Genomic DNA, 19,334 nt, shown 5'->3' on the forward strand with positions numbered 1-19,334 from the left:
GTACTGTGCCTATTTTAAATGTCATACTGAGTGCTGAGAAGTGAGTCAACAGTTAAGGAACTCTCCCCTGGCAGCCTCAGAACAGTGGCAGGAAAGGAGCCTTGGAAGGTGGGTAGGGTAGGTATGGTACTCTACTCTACGTTTGGGATTGTTTCTATGTCCCCCGGTGCTACAGCACGAACTGTGAGCAGCCCCAATCCACTGTGAGTCATGAGCTGACCAAAACCAGTAATTATGGCACTCCACCTCCAATTTTATACAAAGTACTGTGAACTGGGAAGGAAAATTCATTGAATTATATGTAATACAAGAACTGAGATTGCTGAATTACACTGCTACATGAAGATCAAGAGCGCTTACTGTGCTATCTCACACCTGCACTTCAGAAAGTCTGGTCACCTGGCTGTACTTCTACTCCCTGATGATAGGCAGAGACTGAAGACTGCAGCACCAGTAGTGAGGACCAAGAAGGTATAGACAAGGGAGGCACAGGAGTGCTTACAGGACTGCTTCGAATTGCTGGACTGGACTGTATTCGGGGATTCATTTTTGAGTATGGACAAGCATGCCACAGTTGTCACCAACTTCATTAAAACCTGTGTGGGTGAGTGTGTGCCTACAAACACATACTGTACATTCCCAAACCAAAAGTTGTGGATGAACCAGGAGGCTCACAGTCTGCTGATGACTAGATCTGTGGCATTTAAGTCTGACGACCTAGGTCTGTACAAGAAGACCAGGTATGATTTGCGGAGGGCAATTTCAAAAGTGAAGAAACAATTCTGAATAAGGTTGGAGGTGACGTCAGATGCATGTCAACACCAGCAGGCTTTGCAGGACATTAATCCTATAAAGCAAAACACAACATCATGAATGGCAGTGATACTTCACTACCAGACAGACTCAATCCTTTGAAAGAGAGAATAAAACTACATCTGTGAGGATCCCGGCAGCACCTGGTGATCCTGTGGTCTCTGTCTTGAAGGCCAGTGTCAGGCTGTCTTTCAGGAGGGTGAATGCTCACTCACAAGGCAGCTGCCCCGATGGAGCACCTGGTAAGGCTCTGAAAACTTGTATCAACCAACTGGCAGGTTATCAAAGACATTTTCAATCTCTCACTGCTACGGTAGGAAGTTCCCACCTGCTTCAAAAGAACAACAATTGTACCAGTGCCCAAGAAGAGTAGTGTGAACTGCTTTAATGACTATTGTTGAGTAGCATTCACATCTACGCTGATGAAATGCTTTGAAAGGTTGAAACTCCTGCCTCAGCAAGGACCTGAACTCACTGCAATTTGCCTATCACCACAACAGGTCTACGGCAGTTGCGATCTCATTGGTCTTTCACGTGGCCTTGGATCACCTGGACAATACAAACACCTATTGATACTGTTTATTGATTATAGCTCAGTGTTTCGCACCATCACTCCAACAGTCCTGATCAAAAAGCTACAGAACCAGGGCCTCTGTACCTCCTTCTGCAACTGGATCCTTGACTTCCTAACTGGAAGACCACAAACTGTGTGGATTGGTAATAATATTTCCTCCTCGCTGACGATCAACACTGGCGGACCTCAGGGACTTGTGCTTAGTCCACTGCTCTACTCTATATACCCACGACTGTGTGGCTAGGTACATCTCAAATGCTATCTATAAGTTTGCTGATGGTACTCCCACTGTTGGCAGAATCTCAAGTGGTGACGGGAGGGCGTATAAGAGCAATATATACCAACTAGTTGAGTGGCGTCGTTAACAACTTTGGACTCAATGTTAGTAAGACCAAAGAGCTGATTGTAGACTTCAGAAAGAGTAAGACAAAAGAGCACATACCAATTCTCACAGAGGGATCAGAAGTGGAGAGAGTGAGAGTTTCAAATTTCTGGGTGTCAGTCTTTGAGGACCTAACCTTGTCTCAACGTATTTATGCAGCCATAAAGAAGGCAAGACAGCAGTTATATTCCACTAGGAGTTTGAGATTTGGTTCATCGTCTAAAACACTCAAACGTCAACAGATATACCGTGGAGAGCATTCTGTCTGGCTGAATCACTGTCTAGTATGGTGGGGGCTAGTATACATGATCAAAGTAAGCTGCAGAAAGTTGTAAAATTAGTCAGCTCCGTCATGGGTACTAGCCTCTGCAATATCCATGACATCTTCACAGAGCGGTGCCTCAGATAGGTGGCATCCATCATTAAAGACCCCCAGCACTCAGGGTATGTCCTCTTCTCATTGCTACCATCAGGAAGGAGGTACAGAAGCCTGAAGGCACACACTCAGCGATTCAGGAACAGCTTTTCCCCCTCTGCCATCCAATTTCTAAATGGACATTGAACTCGTGAAGACTACCTCAATACTGTTTTAAATTCCTGATCTTTCACTACTTATTTTAACTACTTTATATATATTTACTGTAATTCAGTTTTTTCCATATTTATCATGTATTGCATTGCAAAGTAACAAATTTCATGATATATGCTGCTGATTACCTGATTCTGATAAGGCAATATACTGGGGAAAACTCTGTGCAGATTCTGTAATTGCTGTCTAATCTGTGAACCGTGTGCAGTAGGTATGGGGTTCTTCCAAAGCTCCCACAACAGTAGGAGAGTGCGTGGTTCAATCCGTCACATCATTATTTGCTCAGCTGATGCCAGACAAGTTTTGGATTTGCAGGGCAGAATTGTACATGAAGTGCTAAAACTTTGCAAATAATGGAACAAGCTGAGAGTTGAAGTGCAAACAGACACAGGTTTGAGTATGTGGCACATTGGGGCCATGGTAGAAAACAAAATGGTGGCTCAAACTCAAACAGGCTTCATGGGCGTCCTGCAGTACTAAAAGACAGTTAATAAATTGTTCACATATTCCATGGAGACGATGGAAATGTCTTTTAATACAGATCCATTTATAGTTAAATTTACAGATTGATTACCTAGGATTGGTGTGTGTGTATATGGGGCATGCGTTTGGTCCAAGAGGAAAATTGGATCCAGTCAAAGCTATTAAGCACAGAAGCTTCATGCTTCATTGAAATATGTTATGGCAACTTCCATGGAGATGAATGGCCAGGAGATTCCATCCTGAGAAGGTGTAAATGTAAAATTGATCTATAGTCAAAGGATAGCTACCAAAACTGTCCAGAAGCAAGACCACCATTGTGTAAAAACAAGTGACATATGAGTGTAGATGTACTGGCAGTCTTCAGTCCCCTTCCCAGCAACTTTATTTTCAAAGAGTGGAAGTCAGAAGAAAGGACACTGAATGATAACTTTACACAATGATCACGAGTACCAAATGTAACATCAGTTTCTTGTTAAAAGTTCTAAAAATGTAAATCTGCACTGTTACAATTGCTGCAGATGAGAGAATTTACTCTCTGTGCTACAAGCAGGACTTTAAGGTGCAGGCTAGGCAGCATCTATGGAAAAGAGTATTGTGGGCATTTTGGGCTGAAACCCTTCGGCAGGACTGGAGGAAAAAAAGCTGAGGAGTAGACTTAAAAGATGGGGGGGAGGGGTGAGAGAAACTCAAGGTGATAGTGGAACCTGAAGGGGGAGGGGTGAAGTAAAGAGCTGGGAAGTAAATTGGTTGAAAGAGACAGAAGGCCATGGAAGAAAGAAATGGGGGGAGGAGCACCAGAGGGAGGCGATGGGCAGGCAAGGAGATAAGGTGAGAGAGGAAAAATGGGATGGAAAATGGTGAAGGAAGGGGGACGGGGTGGTGGGAATTACCAGAAGTTCGAGAAATCTATGTTCATGCATTCAGACTGGAGGCTACCCAAATGGAATACAAGATGTTGTTCCTCCATTGGCTCTAATGGCATTGGTAGAAAGGGGGAAGAGGTCTTGCACAGAGAGTATAGGGAGTTAGAAAGAAGCTGAAGAGCAGGACTTCCAAGCTAGTGATCTCAAGCTTACTCCTAGCCCCACGTGCTAGTCAGGGCAGGAATTGGATGACAGTACAGATGGATGAGTAATTACAGGAGGCAGGATTTCACATTCTAGGATCATTGGAACCTCTTCTGGAGCAGGGGTGACTTGTAAGAGGGATGGGTTGCACCTAACCTGGACAGTAACCAATATCCTGACTGGGAGGTTTGTTAATGCTACTGGAGGAGAGTTAAAACTAGTTTTGCAGCAGCCTGGGAACCAGAATACCAGGTCAGTAAAGGAAGGTAGATATCAGGGCAAATTTTGAAAGGCAAAAATGAAATAACAGGTTCGATGGGTCTGATAGCTTGAAATGTGTATATTTTAATGCTAGGAGTATTAAGGGTAAAGAGATGAACCTAGAGCATGGATCAGTGTAGGGAATCTATGATGTTGTGGACATTACAGAGACTTGGTTGAGAGGGACAGGAATGGGTGCATAATATCCCAGGGTTTTGACATTTTATTAAACATAGAGAGGGAGGTAAAAGGAGGAGGAAGGGGGGAAGAGCTGCACTACTAATGAGGGACAATACATAGCTGCACGCAAAAGGGACATAATAGAAGGCTTGTCCACTGAGTCTACATGGATAGAATTCAAAAATAGGAAGGGTCCAATCACTCTGATAGAATTGTACTACAGACCTCCAGTAATCAAGGGACATGAAGGAACAGATATGCAGGCAGATAAACGAAAGGTGTAAAAGGTGTAAGGGTTGTTATTAAGGGGGACTTCAACTTCCCTAAAATAAACTAGGACCTTCTGAGTGCAAGAGGTTTAGATGGGGCAGAATTTGTCCAGTGCATCCAGGACGGTTGCTTAAATCAGTATGTTGAGAGTCCAGTGAGAGGAGGGACTGTACTGGACCAGGTGCTGGGTAATGAGCCTGGTCAGGTGACCTAACTTTCAGCGGGTGAGCTGTTAGGGAACAGAGACCACAACTCCTTAAGTTTTAAGATAGTTATAGATAAGGACACATATGGACCTTGTGGGAGAGTATTAAACTGGAGCAGGGCAAATTATGAAAGCATTAGGTGGGAACGAGGGACAGTTAATTGGGAACAGCTGTTTTTTGGGACAAGTCCACATCCAACATGTGGAGGGTGTTTAAAGTCTAACTACACAAAGTACAGTATGTTCTAGTCAGAAGGACAAGGATGGCAAGGTAAGAGAACCTTGAATGTTAAGGGAGATGATGAACTTAGTCAAGAAGGAAAAGTACATAAGGCTTAAGAGGCTAAAATCAAACAGAGCCCTTGAGAATCCCAGTGCATTCTATATATACATCAGGAGCAAGGGGATAACCAGAGAGAGTGGGACCACTCAAGGATGTGGGTGACATCCTGAATTAGTTTGTTACATCAGTATTTACCAAGGAGAAGGACGTGGATGGAGATCTGCGCCAAGACTATTAATATATGAGGGCATTTCAAAGTACCAGAGGAGGTAGCGTTGGGTTTCTTAAAGAGCCTTGAGGTGGATAAGCCCCCAGTACCTAATGGGATATACCCCACGTTATTGAAAGAGGCAAGAGAGATTTCTGGGGCCTTGACCAATATCTTTGTATTCTCTATAGCCACAGGCAAGGTCCTGGAGGACTGGCAATGAGCTAATGTTGTTCCATTGTTCAAGAAGGGAAGCAGGGAAAATCCTGGAAACTATCAACCGACGAGTTTCACGAAAGTGGTAGGGAAGTTACTGGAGAGAATTCTTAGGGATACAATTGATAAGCATTTGTAAAGCCATGGTCTAATTAGGGAGAGCCAGCATGGTTTTTTACGGGGCAAGTTGCATCTTACTAACTTGAAATTTTGACAAGATGATAGGGGTGAAATGATGAAGGTCGAGCCGTGGATGTTGTCTATGTGGAATTTAGTAAGGCTTTGTCAAGGTTCCTCATGGGAGGCTCATCCAGAAGATCAAGATGCAATGGAACAATGGTGAATTGGCTGTTTGGATTCAGAACTGGCTTGCCTATAGAAGACAGAGGATGGTGGTTGAAGGATCTTGCTCTTGTTGGGAGTCTGTGATTAGTGATGTTCTGCAGGGGTCTGTAAGGGGACTGCTTCTGTTTGTGATGTACATAAGTGACCTAGATGAAAATGTAGGCCAGTGTGTTAGTAAGTTTGCAGATGATACAAAGATTGGCAGTGTTGTGGAAAATATAGATGACTGGGAAAGAATACAACAGAATATAGATCAGCTGCAGATATGAGTGGCAAAATGGCAGATGAAGTTTAAACTGGCCAAATGTGAAGTTGCACCTTGGTAGGTCAAATGTTAAGACCCTTAACAGTGTTGCTGAGCATAGAGATCTTGGGATCCAAGTTCATAGCTCACTGAAGGTGGCTACACAGGTTGATAAGGGTAATTAAGATACAAGACAGATGCTTTATTGACCCCAAAGGAAATTACAGTATCACAGTAGCATTACAAGTGCACAGATATACAACTATTAGAAGAGGACTACGAAAGAATAAAAATAAGTTACCTTAAAAATAAGATATACAAGACTTACAAGTCAAAGATTACAAGATTTACAAGTTCACACTAATAAGGTGGTAGTGCAAGAATTTCCGTAATATGATACAGTAATGGGTGCATATTTGCATCATCCAGATAAGAAGTGATAGCAGTATTGCACAGGGTGTCCATAACAACAGGGTGTGGTAAACAGAGCTAAACAGAGATAAACAAAGATCAAACAGAGTTCTGGTAACTGAGGTTAATAACAGTCTAACAGGAGGGGGTCATCACTTCCCCGGCTACAGATTGACTCATTATAGAGCCTAATGGTCAAGGGTAAGTATGACCTCATAATGCGCACTTTGGAGCAGTGCAGTTGTCTTGGTCTGTTACTGAGAGTGCTCCTATGCTCAGCCAAGGTGGCATGCAGAGGGTGAGAAACATTGTCCAGAATTGCCAGGATTTTCCAGAGGGACCTTTACTCTACCTCAGCCTCCAATATGTCCAGTTTGACACCTATAATAGTGCCAGCCTTTCTAATCAGTTTATTGAGCCTGTTGACATCAGCTGTGTTGATGCCATTGCCCAGCACACCACTGCATAGAAGATTGTATTGGCGACAACGGAGTGGTAGATTGTGAAGGAGAGGCCTGCATACTCCAAAGGACCTCATCCTCCTCAGGAGGTGGAGGTGATGTGGCCCTTCTTGTACATAGCCTCTGTGCTGGTGCTCCACTCAAGTCTGTCATCCAGGTGCACCCCCCATGTACTTGTAGATCCTCACCATCAATAGTATCGGGAAACAGTAAGATTTCATCTTCCTAAAGTCCATCACCATCTCCTATGTCTTACTGATGTTGAGCTGCAGATGGTTCAGCTTGCACCATTCGACAAAGTCCTCCACCAGGGCCCTCAATTCATCCTCCTGTCCTCCTTTCATACATCCAACTATTGCTGAGGCATCAGAGAATTTCTGCAGATAACATGACTCGGTGATGTATCTAAAGTCCAAGGTATACGGAGTAAACAGGAAGGGGGCCGATACAATCCCCTGTGCGGCTCCAGTGCTGCTTATAGCCATGTCTGACACACAGCTCTGAAGCTGCACAGACTGGTCTGCTAGTCAGGTAGTCTATTATCCAGGATGTAATGGAAGTACCAACCTGTACTGAATGGAGCTCTTCCCCCAGCAATGAGGGCTGAATGGTGTCGGAGGCACTAGAAAAATCAAAAAAACATGATCCTCAGTGCTGCCCTGCTTATCCAAATGGGGTAGACTCTGTTCAGCGGGTAGATGACAGCATCGTCAACTCCAATGTGCTCCTGTCGGTGATCAAGGACTGATCTGACCAGGGGTCAGAGGTGAGCCAGGACCGGCCTCTCAGGGGTCTTATGATCAGGGCCACTGGACGGTAGTCATTCCAGACATTTGGTCAGCCCTTCTTGGGTACCAGGACCACATATGGTGCTTTCCTCACAGTTGTGACCCTCTCCAGGCTGAGATTCAGATTGAAAATGTGCTGACCAACTCCACACAGCCGCTCAGCACCTCGGGTCCCAACGCTTTGCTGCATCTGAGTTTCCTCAGAGCTCTCCTCGCCTGCTCAGTAGTGAAGGTGAGTCCATGATGACTGGGAAGTTGGTAGAAGGTGGAAGAAGGCATTTGGCATGCTTGCCTCTTCAGTCGAGCACTGAGTTCAAAAGTCAGGATGTTGCAGCTTTATAAAACTCTAGTTAGGCTGCATGGGAGCATTGCATATAGTTCTGGTCACCCCATTATCGTAAGGATGTTGAGGCTTTGAAGAGGGTGCAGAAGAGGTTTACCAGAATGCTGCTGAATTAAAGGGCATGTGCTGTAATGAGAGGTTGGATAAACTTGGGTTGTTTTCTCTGGAGTGGTGGAGGCTGAGGGGAGATCTGATAGAGGTCTATAAGGTTAAGCAAGACAGACATAGAGTAGACAGTCAGCATATCTTTCGTAGTGTTGAAATGTCTAATACCAGAGGATATGCATTTAACATGGTGGGAGCTTTTTAAAGGAGACGTAGAGGTAAGTTGGTTTGTTGTGTGTGTGTTTTTTTTTTACACACACAGAGTAGTGGGTGACTGGAATGCACTGCCTGAGGTGGCTTTAGAGGTTGATATACTAAGGACTTTTAAGAGACGTTAAGATACACACATGAATGTGAGGAAAATGGAGGGATATGGACATTATGAAGAGATGAAGAAAGAGAGGTTGGCAAGTTGATTACTAATTTATGTGGTTTAGTACATCACTGTGGGCCAAAGACCCTGTTTTCTGTGCTGTATTGTTCTATGTTCTCTGTAAAAGAGATTTACCCTTTACTGTTTTTGGACTGGAAATTCAGCTCTTGCAACATAACACAAAACCAGCATATTACTTTGTAAAATTCCATTTCTAAAACAAACTTGTACAAAAGAGCTAGGTTTTCAAACCAAATTTTACCACAATGCTTGATTTCTTCTTCAGAAAAAGTTGTTAACATAGAAAACCTACAACACAATACAGGCCCTTTGGCCCACAAAGCTGTGCCAAACATGTCCTTACCTGAGAAATTACCTAGGGTATACCTGTCCAGGAGTCTCTTAAAAGACCCATCGTATCTACCACCACTACTGTCGCCGGCAGCCTATTCCACGCACGCACCACCCTGCATAAAAAAAAACTTACCCCTGATATCTCCTCTGTACCTACTTCCAGGCACCTTAAAACTGTGCCCTCTCGTGCTAGCCATTTCCACCTTGGGAAAAAGCCTCTGACTATCCACACGATCAATGCCACTCGTGTTACTGGGCGCCGCCAAATTTAATCTTGTATAAAGCTCAGTGCAGAAAAATGAAATATGATCAGAAAATCCTGTTAGTTGAAGTAATCTGATAAAACTAAATCTGGACACAAGTGAACATTTATTTTAATGTAATAACCACTGTACATCTGAAAAGCTTTACCAATCTAAAAAAGAAATAATATTTCAAAGTATCCCCATGGTCATGACTGAAGTTCTTGAATATTTATCAGTTCATGCGAAAGCTCCATAAGAAGTCAGCCTTGATTAGCAATACGAATAGGTTTGTTGTATGCTTATTTTGAGTAATTATTGCACAACAGTGTACTAAAGCAAAGCTCCTTTTGCTCGCCAATCACCTGAAAGGAACTCTTGAAGTTCCTCTTCCTCATAGGTATCAACTTTCTCATCACCTTGTGATGGTCTGCCTTTCAAAGTTGTCATCAATTGTTGCTTTACAGTCTCTTGCCGGTCTCTTAAATACTCTACACGTTTGTAGCACATGCTGCAGGAAAAGAAAGAAACGACAATAATTATGAAAAGAATTAATAACTAAAGAATAAGCAAAACAATATTTCATGATTTTATCATGCAAACTAATGCATGACAAATTCATCAGACCAGAAACAGGTTTATTACTGACATGTTGTGAAATTTGTTGTTTTGCAGCAACAGTACAGTGCAATACATAAAAAAAATATAAAAAATTACAATACAAAAGAAAATTACAAATAGAAGCAAAAATAGTGAAGTAGTGTTTATGGATCATTCCGAAATCCTTGGTGGAGGGCAAGTACTGAGAAGAGAGCACGTCCTGGATGGTGAGGGTCCTTAATGATGAATGCTACCACCTTCAGGCATTGTCTTTTGAAGATGACCTTGATGAATATTGATGGACTATTAAAATTGTACAGCAAGAAGAACAGGTGAGGTATCAGGAGAAGTATTATTTTAGAGTACTATTAACAAAAGTGTTTGTTTAAACTGGAGGAGAAAAGGGACATAAAACAAAAATCACATAAGGAACACACACAAAAAGCTGTTGGAACTCACCGGGTCAGGCATCATCTATAGAGGTAAATAAACAGTCGACGTGGGCTTCAGCTCGAAACGGCAACTGTCCATTTCCCTTTTTCAATGCTACCTGTTCGCTGAGTTTAGATTGGGACAAGCTGTTTTCTGGCAAATGTGTACATGGTAAGAGGGAGGCTTTCAAACATGAATTTTTGAGAGCTCAGAGCATGTATGTGCCTGTCAGAATAAAAGGCAAGGACAACAGGTTTAGGGAACCTTGGCTTTCAAGAGATATTGAGGCCCTGGTTAAGGAAAAAGAGGTGCATTGCAGGTATAGGCAGGTAGAAACAAATGAGGTATTTATGGAGTATAAAAGCAATAGAACACAAGAAAGGAATCAGGAGCACTAAAGGAAGGCATGAGGTTGCCCTAGCAGATATGGTGAAGGAGAATCCTAAGAGATTCTATAGGTATGTTAAGAGCAAAAGGATTGCAAGGGACAAAACTGGTTCTCTGGAAGGTCAGAATGATAATTTGTACATAGAGCCAAAAGAGATGGGGGAAGATCTTAAATGGATTTTTTGCATCTGTTCAGGACACAGATACAAAATCAATAGAAGTGAGATGAAACAGCAGCAAGTTCATGGACCCTATACAGATTACAGTGGTGGATATGTTTGCTATCTTGAGGCAAATCAGAGTGGATAAATCCCCAGGGCTTGACAAGATGTTTCCTTGGACCATGTGAGAGGCAAGTGCAGAAATTGCAAGGGTCCTAGTAGAGATATTTAAATCATCCTTGGCAACAGGTAAGGTACTGGAGATTGGAGGATAGCTAATGTTGTTCCACCATTTAAGAAAAGCTCAAAGAATAAACCAGGAAATTATAGACCGGTGAGCCTGACATGAGTAGTTGGAAAGTTATTGAAAGGTGTTCTAAGAGATAAGAGTAATTGGACAGTTTGGGACTGACAGGGATAGTCAGCATGGATGTGTGCGTAATAGGCCATGTCAAACTAACATAGAGTTTTTCGAGGAAGTTACCAGGAAAGCTGATGAAAGCAAAGCAGTGGATGTTGTCGAAGGCCTTGCTGAAGTCCATGTAGACAGAGTCTTGCATGAGAGTTTGGTCAATAAGGTATAGTCACTTGGTGTTTAAGATGAGGTAGTAAAAATGGATTAGACATTGGCTCTGTGGGATGTGTCACAGGGTGGTAGTAGATGGTTGCCTCTCTGAGTGAAGGCCTGTGACTGGTGGAGTGCTGCAGGGATTGGTGCTTGTCATCTACATCAGCGATCTGGATGATAATGTGGTTAACTAGATCAGCAAATTTGCAGACGACACTAAGATTGGGGGTGTAATGCACAGCAAGGAAAAGGATCAAAGCGTGAAGCCAGATCGGGATCAGCTGAAAAATGAGCTGAAATATGGCAGATGGAATTTAATGCAGACAAATGTGAAACGTTGAACTTTGGGAGGACCAACCTACGGTATGTCTTATAGAGCGAGTGGCAGGACACTGAGGAGTGTGGTAGAAAAAGGGGATCTGGGAATACAAGTCCAATCATTGAAAATGGTGTCACAGGCAGATAGAGCTGTAAAGAAAGCTTCTGGCACATTAGCCACAGAGATCAAAGTATTGAGTACAGGAATTGGGATGTTATGTCCACATTGTACAAGGCATTGGTGAGGCCTAACTTAGAGTATTGTATGCAGCTTCGGTCACAACCTACAAGAAAGTTGTAAATGAGATTGAAAGAGTACAGAGAAAGTTTACAAGGATGTTGCCAGGACTAGAGGACCTGAGTTACAAGGAAAGATTGAACAGGTTAGAATTTTATCCCCAGAACACAGAAGATTGAGAGGAGATGATAGGGGTATATAAAATTAAGAGGTATTGATAGGGTAATGCAAGCAGGCTTTTTCCATTGAGGTTGGGAGGGACTACAACTCGAGGCCATGGGTTAAGGTTGAAAGGTGAAATGTTCATGGGTAACATGAGGGGAAACTTCTTCACTCTGAGGGTGGTAAGTGTGGAGTGAGCTGCTAGTGCAAGTGGTGGGTGTGATTTTGATTTCAACATTTAAGATGAGTTCTGATAGGTGTATGGGGGTGGAGCGGGGGGAGGAATATAAGACCATAAGATATAGGAGTAGAATTAGGCTATCTGGCCCATCGAGTCATTTCCACCATTCAAGCATGGCTGATCCTTTTTCTATCTCTTCCTCAACCCCAGTACCTGGCCTTCTCCAAGAACTTATTAATCTTTGCCTTAAATACGCCCAACGATCTGGTCTTCACAGCTACACAAATTCACCACACTTTGGCTAAAGAAATTTCTCCGCATTCCTGTTCTGAAAGGGCGTCCCTCTATTCCTAGACTCTCCCACCATGGGAAACATCCTTTCCATATCTATTCTGTCCAGGACTTTCAACAGTCAAAAGGTTTCAATGGGATCCCCTCCCCCCCCATCCTTCTGAATTCCAGTAAGTACAGATCCACAGCCATGAAACATTCCTCATATGATAACCCTTTCATTCCCAGAATCATACTCGCGAACCTCCTCTGGACCCTCTCCAATGCCAGCATATCTTTTCTAAGAGGAGGGGCCCAAAACTGTTCACAATACTCAAGGCGAGGCCTCACCAGTGCCTTATAAAGCCTCAGCATCACATCCTTGCTCTTACATTCCAGACCTTTTGAAATGAATGCTAACGTGGCATTTGCCTTCCTCACCACTGACTTAACCTGCAAGTTAACCTCAAGGGTGTTCTGCAGAAGGACTCCCACGTCCCTCTGCTCTCAGATTCCTGGATTTTCTCCCCATTTAGAAAACAGTCAGCACATTTATTTCCTCTTCCAAAGTGCATGACCATGTACTTTCCAAGATTATATTTAATTTGCCACTTTCTTGCCCGTTCTCCTAATCTGTCTATGTCCTTCCACAGCCTTCCTGTTTCCTCAACACTACCTGCCCCTCCACCAATCTTTGTACCATCGGCAAACTTGACAACAAAGCCGTCTATTCCATCATCTAAATCATTTATGTACAGCACAGAAAGAAGTGGTCCCAACACCGACCCCTGCGAAACACCACTAGTCACTGACAGCCAACCAGAAAAGGATCCTTTTATTCCCACTCACTGCCTCTTACCAATCAGCCAATGCTCTAACCATGTCAGTAACTTTCCTGTAATATCATGGGCTCTTAACTTGGTAAGCAGCCTCATGTGTGGCTTCTTGTCAAAGGCCTTCTGGAAGTCCAAATATACAACATCCACTACATCCCCCTTATCTATCCTACTTGAAATCTCCTCAAAGAATTCCAACAGGTTTGTCAGGCAGGATTTTCCCTGAAGGAAACCATGCTGACTTTGTACTACCTTGTCCTGTGTCAGCAAGTACTCCATCACCTCATCCTTAACAATTGACTCCAATATCTTCCCAACCATTGAGGTCGGGCTAACTGGTTTATAATTTCCTTTCTGCTGCCTTCCTCTTTTTTTAAAGAGTGGAGTAAAATTTTCAATTTTCCAGTCCTCTGGTACCATGCCAGAGACCAATGATTTTTGAAAGATCATTTCTAGTACCACTACAATCTCTAACACTACCTCTTTCAGAATCCTAGGGTGCAGTTCCTCTGGTCCGCATGACCCAAGTATCTTTAAGTCTTTCAGCTTTTTGAGCACCTTCTCCCTTCTAACAGCAACTGCATCCACTTCTCTTCCTCCACACACTACAGCATCAAGTAAACTTGTGACCTCCACAGTGAAGACTGATGCAAAATACTCATTTAGTTCATCAGCAATCTCCTTGTCCCTCATTATTATTTCTCCTGCCTCATTTTCTAGTGGTCCTATATCCACTCTCATTTCTCTTATTTTTAACATACTTGAAAAAACTTTTACCATCCACTTTGGTATTAGTTGCTAGCTTGCTTTCATATTTCATCTTTTCCCTTCTCATGATTTTTTAGTTACTCTCTGTAGCTTTTAACAACTTCCCAATCCTTGATCTTCCCACTAATTTTTGCTTTGTTGTATGCCCTTTCTTTTGCTGTTACATTAGCTTTGACTTCCCTTGTCAGCCACGATTGTACTATTTTACCATTTGAGAATTTCTTCATTTTTGGAATACAAATGTCCTGCACCTTCCTCTTTTTTCCCAGAAACACACGCAATTGCTGCCCTGCTGACATCCCTGCCAGTAGCAATTTATTTTGGCCAACTCCTCTCTCATAGCACTGTAATTTCCTTTACTCCACTGAAACACTGCTACATCAGACTTTCCTTTCTCCCTATCAAATTTCAGGTTGAACACAATCATATTGTGATCAATGGTTCCTAAGGGTTCTTTTACCCTAATTGCCTCTAGTTCATTACATAGCACCCAATCCAGTATACCTGATCCCCGAGTAGGAGGGCCGTGGTCTGAGCGCAGGTCAATGCAACCAGGCAGTTTAAATGGTTTGACATGGACTGGATGGGCCGAAGGGTCTTTTTCTATGACTCTGCCATTTTTATTCACAACAACAGATACGGGCCTTGTCTATTGAAGCTTTTCTCATAAGACAACCCTTCCATACCCAGTCATGTTTGAGTAAATCATCTATGAATTATTTCTATATACCTTCTTTCACTGAAATACCTATTAATTCTTTCAAAACTGCCTCAGCATGAAGAATGCTATAATGTTCTTTCTTGCAGTTTTCAGTGTTCAATACTTAAGAATGCCAAGCTTGAGATGAAAATAAATTACTTGGCCATTCTGGCCTATCCTTGTCTTTAAATCACTCCATCCCTGCTCCACTATCAATTGATCCCATACTAAATGCAAAACAACTATTTCCTTAAATAAACTAATATTAACTAGATTCAATACTCTCTAAAATGAAGAGTCTTATTTTTTATTATTTTATTATTTAGATCAGTGGTGCCCAAACATGGACCATTACCATTAAGCACGGAGTCCTTGGACTCTGATTGAGAACCACTGATTTAGTGATTTGGAACGGTAACAGGCTCTTCTGGGTGATGAGCCCCTGCCACGCAATTATACCCTGCCATGTGACCAATTAATCTACATGTGTTTAGAATGTGGGAGGAAACTGGAGCACTCAGGGGAAACCCACACAGCAAGGCGAGAACATATAAACTTCTTACAGATAGGTGGAATTGAAAGTAGGTTGTTGGCAGTGTAATAGCATTACGCTAGCCACTATACTGTCACACTACCCTTCATTAGTCTTCTTTCTGATGATGAGCCCACTTGATCAGTTTCTGGGTCATGTTTGGACATCTCTATAGTTTGTTTTCAGCTATAGGGGATACGCTATACTGGATTGGGTGTTATGTAATGAACCAGAGGTGATGATGGATTTTAAGGGAAAAGAACTTCTTGGAGGCAATAATCACAAAATGACTGAGTTCAACTTGAAATCTGACAGGGAGAAAGTGAAGGGAAAATCTTGCCTGATGAACCTGTTGGAATTCTTTAAGGAGATTACAAGTAGGATAGATAGGAACGTCAACAAAAATCAACACAAATGTAATGACTTCTAACATACACTTTATTGAGATCCGCCACAAATGGCAAAATCATAAATATAACCCCACCCCCAAAACGTAATAGCATAACAGGTAACATACACGGTGAACTTAACTCTTGACAGTCTGGGTAAATTCCGCCTAATGAAATTAAGGATGCAGTGGATGTTGTATATTTAGACTTCCAGAATGCCTTTGACAAGGTGCCATACATGAGGCAGCTTATCAAGATAAGGGCCCATGGGATTACAAGAAAGTTACTGGCATGGTTAGAGCATTGGCTGATTGATAGCAGGCAGCAAGTGGGAATAAAAGGATCCTTTTCTGGTTGGCTGGCAGTGGTATTCCACAGGGTTCGGTGTTGGGATCACTTCTTTTTACACTGTATATTAAAGTTTTAGATGATGGAATAGATGGCTTTGTTTACAGATTTGCAGATGATATGAAGCTTGGTGGAGGCAGGTATAGGCATCCGTTAGTCTCATGAGACCATGGATTTGCGCCTTGGAAGGTTTCCAGGGCGCAGGCCTGGGCAAGGTTGTATGGAAGACCAGCAGTTGCCCATGCCGCAAGTCTCCCCTCTCCACGCCACCGATGTTGTCCAAGGGAAGGGCATTAGGACCCATGCAGCTTGGCACCGGTGTCGCCGCAGAGCAATGTGTGGTTAAGTGCCTTGCTCAGGGACACACCGCTGCCTCAGCCAAGGCTCGAACTAGCGACCTTCAAATCACTAGATGAATGCCTTAACCACTTGGCCACGTGCCAACACGAGGGGCAGGTAGTGTTGAGGAAACAGGTGGGCTACAGAAGGACTCAGGCAGATTAGGAGAATGGGCAAGAAAGTGGCAAATGAAATGCAATGTTGGAAAATGCATGGACATGCATTTTGGTAGTAGAAACAAATGTGCAGACTATTTTCTAAACAGATAGAAAATCCAAAAATCTGAAATGCAAAGGGACATGGGGGTCCTTATACAGAACACCCTAAAAGTTAACATGCAGGCTGAGTCAGTGGTGAGGAAGGCAAATGCAATGTTAGCATTCACTTCAAGAGGTCTGGAATACAAGAGCAGGGATGTGATGCTGATGCTTTATAAGGCACTGGTGAGGCCTCACCTGAGTATTGTGAACAGTGTTGGGCTTCTTATCTAAGAAGATGTGTGCTGGCATTGGAGAGCATTCAGACGAGGTTTACAAGGATGATTTCAGGAATAAAAGAGTTATCAAATGAGGAACATTTGATGGCTCTTATTCTGTACTCGCTAGAATTTAGAAGGTTGAGGGGGGAATCTCATTGAAATCTTCTGCTCTCTGAAAAAAATACCATTTAGTTATGAAGAGGTGGGAATATAACACCTTATCATTGTCCAAGTCACAATGACAATAAGGGTTAATTTTTTTATATGGCTTTGTTAATTTAAACTATGGTAAGCTATAAACCTTATTGAATGGGTGCATACTACTTCTTCTATCGTGTCCACGGACAGTCTATACATGGCCCAGCCAGAAATGGACACATTTTTGCACCTTGTTGTTGAATTCGGCAAGATCCGCAACAGTACAGGGTTCCTCCAGCGATGGGCATTGCAGGAGATGTTGCATAGTTTGTGGTTCAGTTCCACATTCACAAGTTGTTGGGCTGGTTGTATATCCCCATCTGCTTAGTGACACCTTTGAACGACCTACACCAGTCCTAAGTCTGTTAAGGCACTTCCAGGTTGCCCAGTTGCAATTAGCTCCTGGGGGGGAGGCTTTCATCCGGTAGAATTTCCATCCAGTCTCAAACAACTGGTGAGCCGGTCTTTCCACAAGGCGATGCGGGCTTCAGATGGGGTTGATTGTAACAGAACAACACTGTTCATGAAGCTCTTCCGGCGGCTGGGTGTAGGTGTGTGACCATGTAGAGGGTGCCTCTCATCTGATGTTTGACGGAGTCATTCTTTCTTGCTGACTACCGTTCTTCCTATATCGGGGAGCAATACCCGCCAGGATATAGGCTATTGGTGTTTGTTGGTTTTAAACAACCTGTGATAAGTTGGCAGCTTGCATTCAGAACGGCATCCATCTTAGCATGAGTAGATCTTTCCCATGCAGGGTAGGCATATTCGGCAGTGGAATAGCAAAGAGCAAGTGCACTGGTTTGCAATGTTTTCGAGCCTGCTCCCCACTTTGTGTTAGTGAGCTTTTTCAGGATGATGTTTCGTGCGCTCATTTTTGCTTTTGTCTTATTGATGTGGTTCTTGAAAGTGAGGCATCTGTCAAGGGTGACTCCTGAGTACAAACGTAGATTGGGTGCTCGCAATGCATCAATGTTGCTCCACACCAGGTCACTTTAAACTGTCGTTTGGCTTCACGGTTCCTGAGGTGGAATGCACGAACTTGCGTCTTTGATGGGTTTGCGTGGAGGTGGTTTTCTTCATAGTAGGATGTTAGTCCCTCCAAGGCCTCAGAAAGTGTTTTCTCCATGGTGTTAAAATCAGTGCTTTGGGCAGTGATGCATAAGTCATCAGCATATATAAAATGGCTTATAACGGTGCATACTAAATTAGGCAATAATAATATTCTATCAAAATATGTTTCTGCAATACAGCTCTACACAAACCAAAGGCAAGTCTAATGATGGCTATTTCTCCTTCACCAACGGCAATAATTTGCATTATGGCAAAAATATAGACTTTGCAAATATGCTTAACTTTCTACAAATGAGCTGAGTTCATGAGAAGTGCAAGTTCATTTCAAAACAGATACACATCACAAGTAACAGTACTGTAAACCCGTATTATTACAATTAGGTTGAAACAGCACCTTCAAAAGTTATAGATATAAAATATTTAAAGTTAATCGATCTATATGCCCAGCAAAAAGCTGTGGTTTGTGACAATACACAAATCCAAAAACTCAAACTATAAATCTTCAGCTTTCTAAGTAGGTGTTCCAAATAATTCAGTAAAGTACACAAATTGTCATGGTATGTTTCAGAGATTATAACACAGAGAAATGCTGCCTTCTGGGCTGAAACATGATTGTGTTGAGACAAGATGCCAAAGTGATAGAAAAATTATAAATTACAATTGAACAATTCTCATTTCAATAGCATACATCCTCTCGTATTTCATTGTCAAGAATTTAGAAAAATTAAAACAAAATTGGAAACTACTCCATGAATATCGATTAACTGTGTTCTTATTAGCCACATACCATTATATTCTGACAAGTCCTGATTTGCAACAATAGTTGCACAAGACCCACAAAAATTAGCCCACAGCCAGCATGTTGTCCCATCAGCAGAGCATTCTATGAAATGCCTCAGGCTTCTAAACTTATCTGTAATTGATACCACTCAGATTCACAACACTATTAGGAGAACAGGTTTGCCAGCATTATACTTAACTGATGTCCTACCGCTAACTTTACTGATATTGGTGGCAATATTAGCTCTTTCAGCCTTGAGGTTATTCAATTTTCTGCAAATTGTAAATTCATATCTCAGAAACATAATACCCGATTAATGTAATGGGATCTTAACATTCAACATCGGATTATAAAAATCAACTGTTCATAACTGAATC

At 42.5% G+C, this 19,334-nt stretch overlaps 1 protein-coding gene and 1 long non-coding RNA gene across 3 annotated transcripts in view; one reads left to right on the forward strand and one right to left on the reverse strand.

Moving 5' to 3' along the window:
- The first annotated feature begins 6,662 nt into the window (after positions 1 to 6,662).
- LOC140195359 (uncharacterized) overlaps positions 6,663 to 19,334 on the forward strand; it is a 31,184-nt gene continuing 18,512 nt past the window's right edge. Inside the window, exons 1-2 of one of the 2 annotated variants that reach the window (XR_011885434.1) lie at positions 6,663 to 6,732; positions 9,873 to 10,129. This is a non-coding gene — a long non-coding RNA (uncharacterized lncRNA). Of the gene's footprint in view, positions 6,733 to 8,388; positions 8,447 to 9,872; positions 10,130 to 19,334 lie in introns of those variants that run through there. The other variant, XR_011885435.1, reaches the window with a different exon arrangement.
- znf830 (zinc finger protein 830) overlaps positions 9,471 to 19,334 on the reverse strand; it is a 65,509-nt gene continuing 55,645 nt past the window's right edge. Inside the window, exon 10 of the mRNA XM_072253540.1 lies at positions 9,471 to 9,708. Within this exon, the coding sequence (XP_072109641.1) occupies positions 9,531 to 9,708 (178 nt within the window). The 3' untranslated portion in view covers positions 9,471 to 9,530. The remainder of the gene's footprint in view (positions 9,709 to 19,334) is intronic.

This window comes from Mobula birostris, chromosome 3, assembly GCF_030028105.1.
Source record: "Mobula birostris isolate sMobBir1 chromosome 3, sMobBir1.hap1, whole genome shotgun sequence".
Taxonomy (NCBI): Eukaryota; Metazoa; Chordata; class Chondrichthyes; order Myliobatiformes; family Myliobatidae; genus Mobula; species Mobula birostris.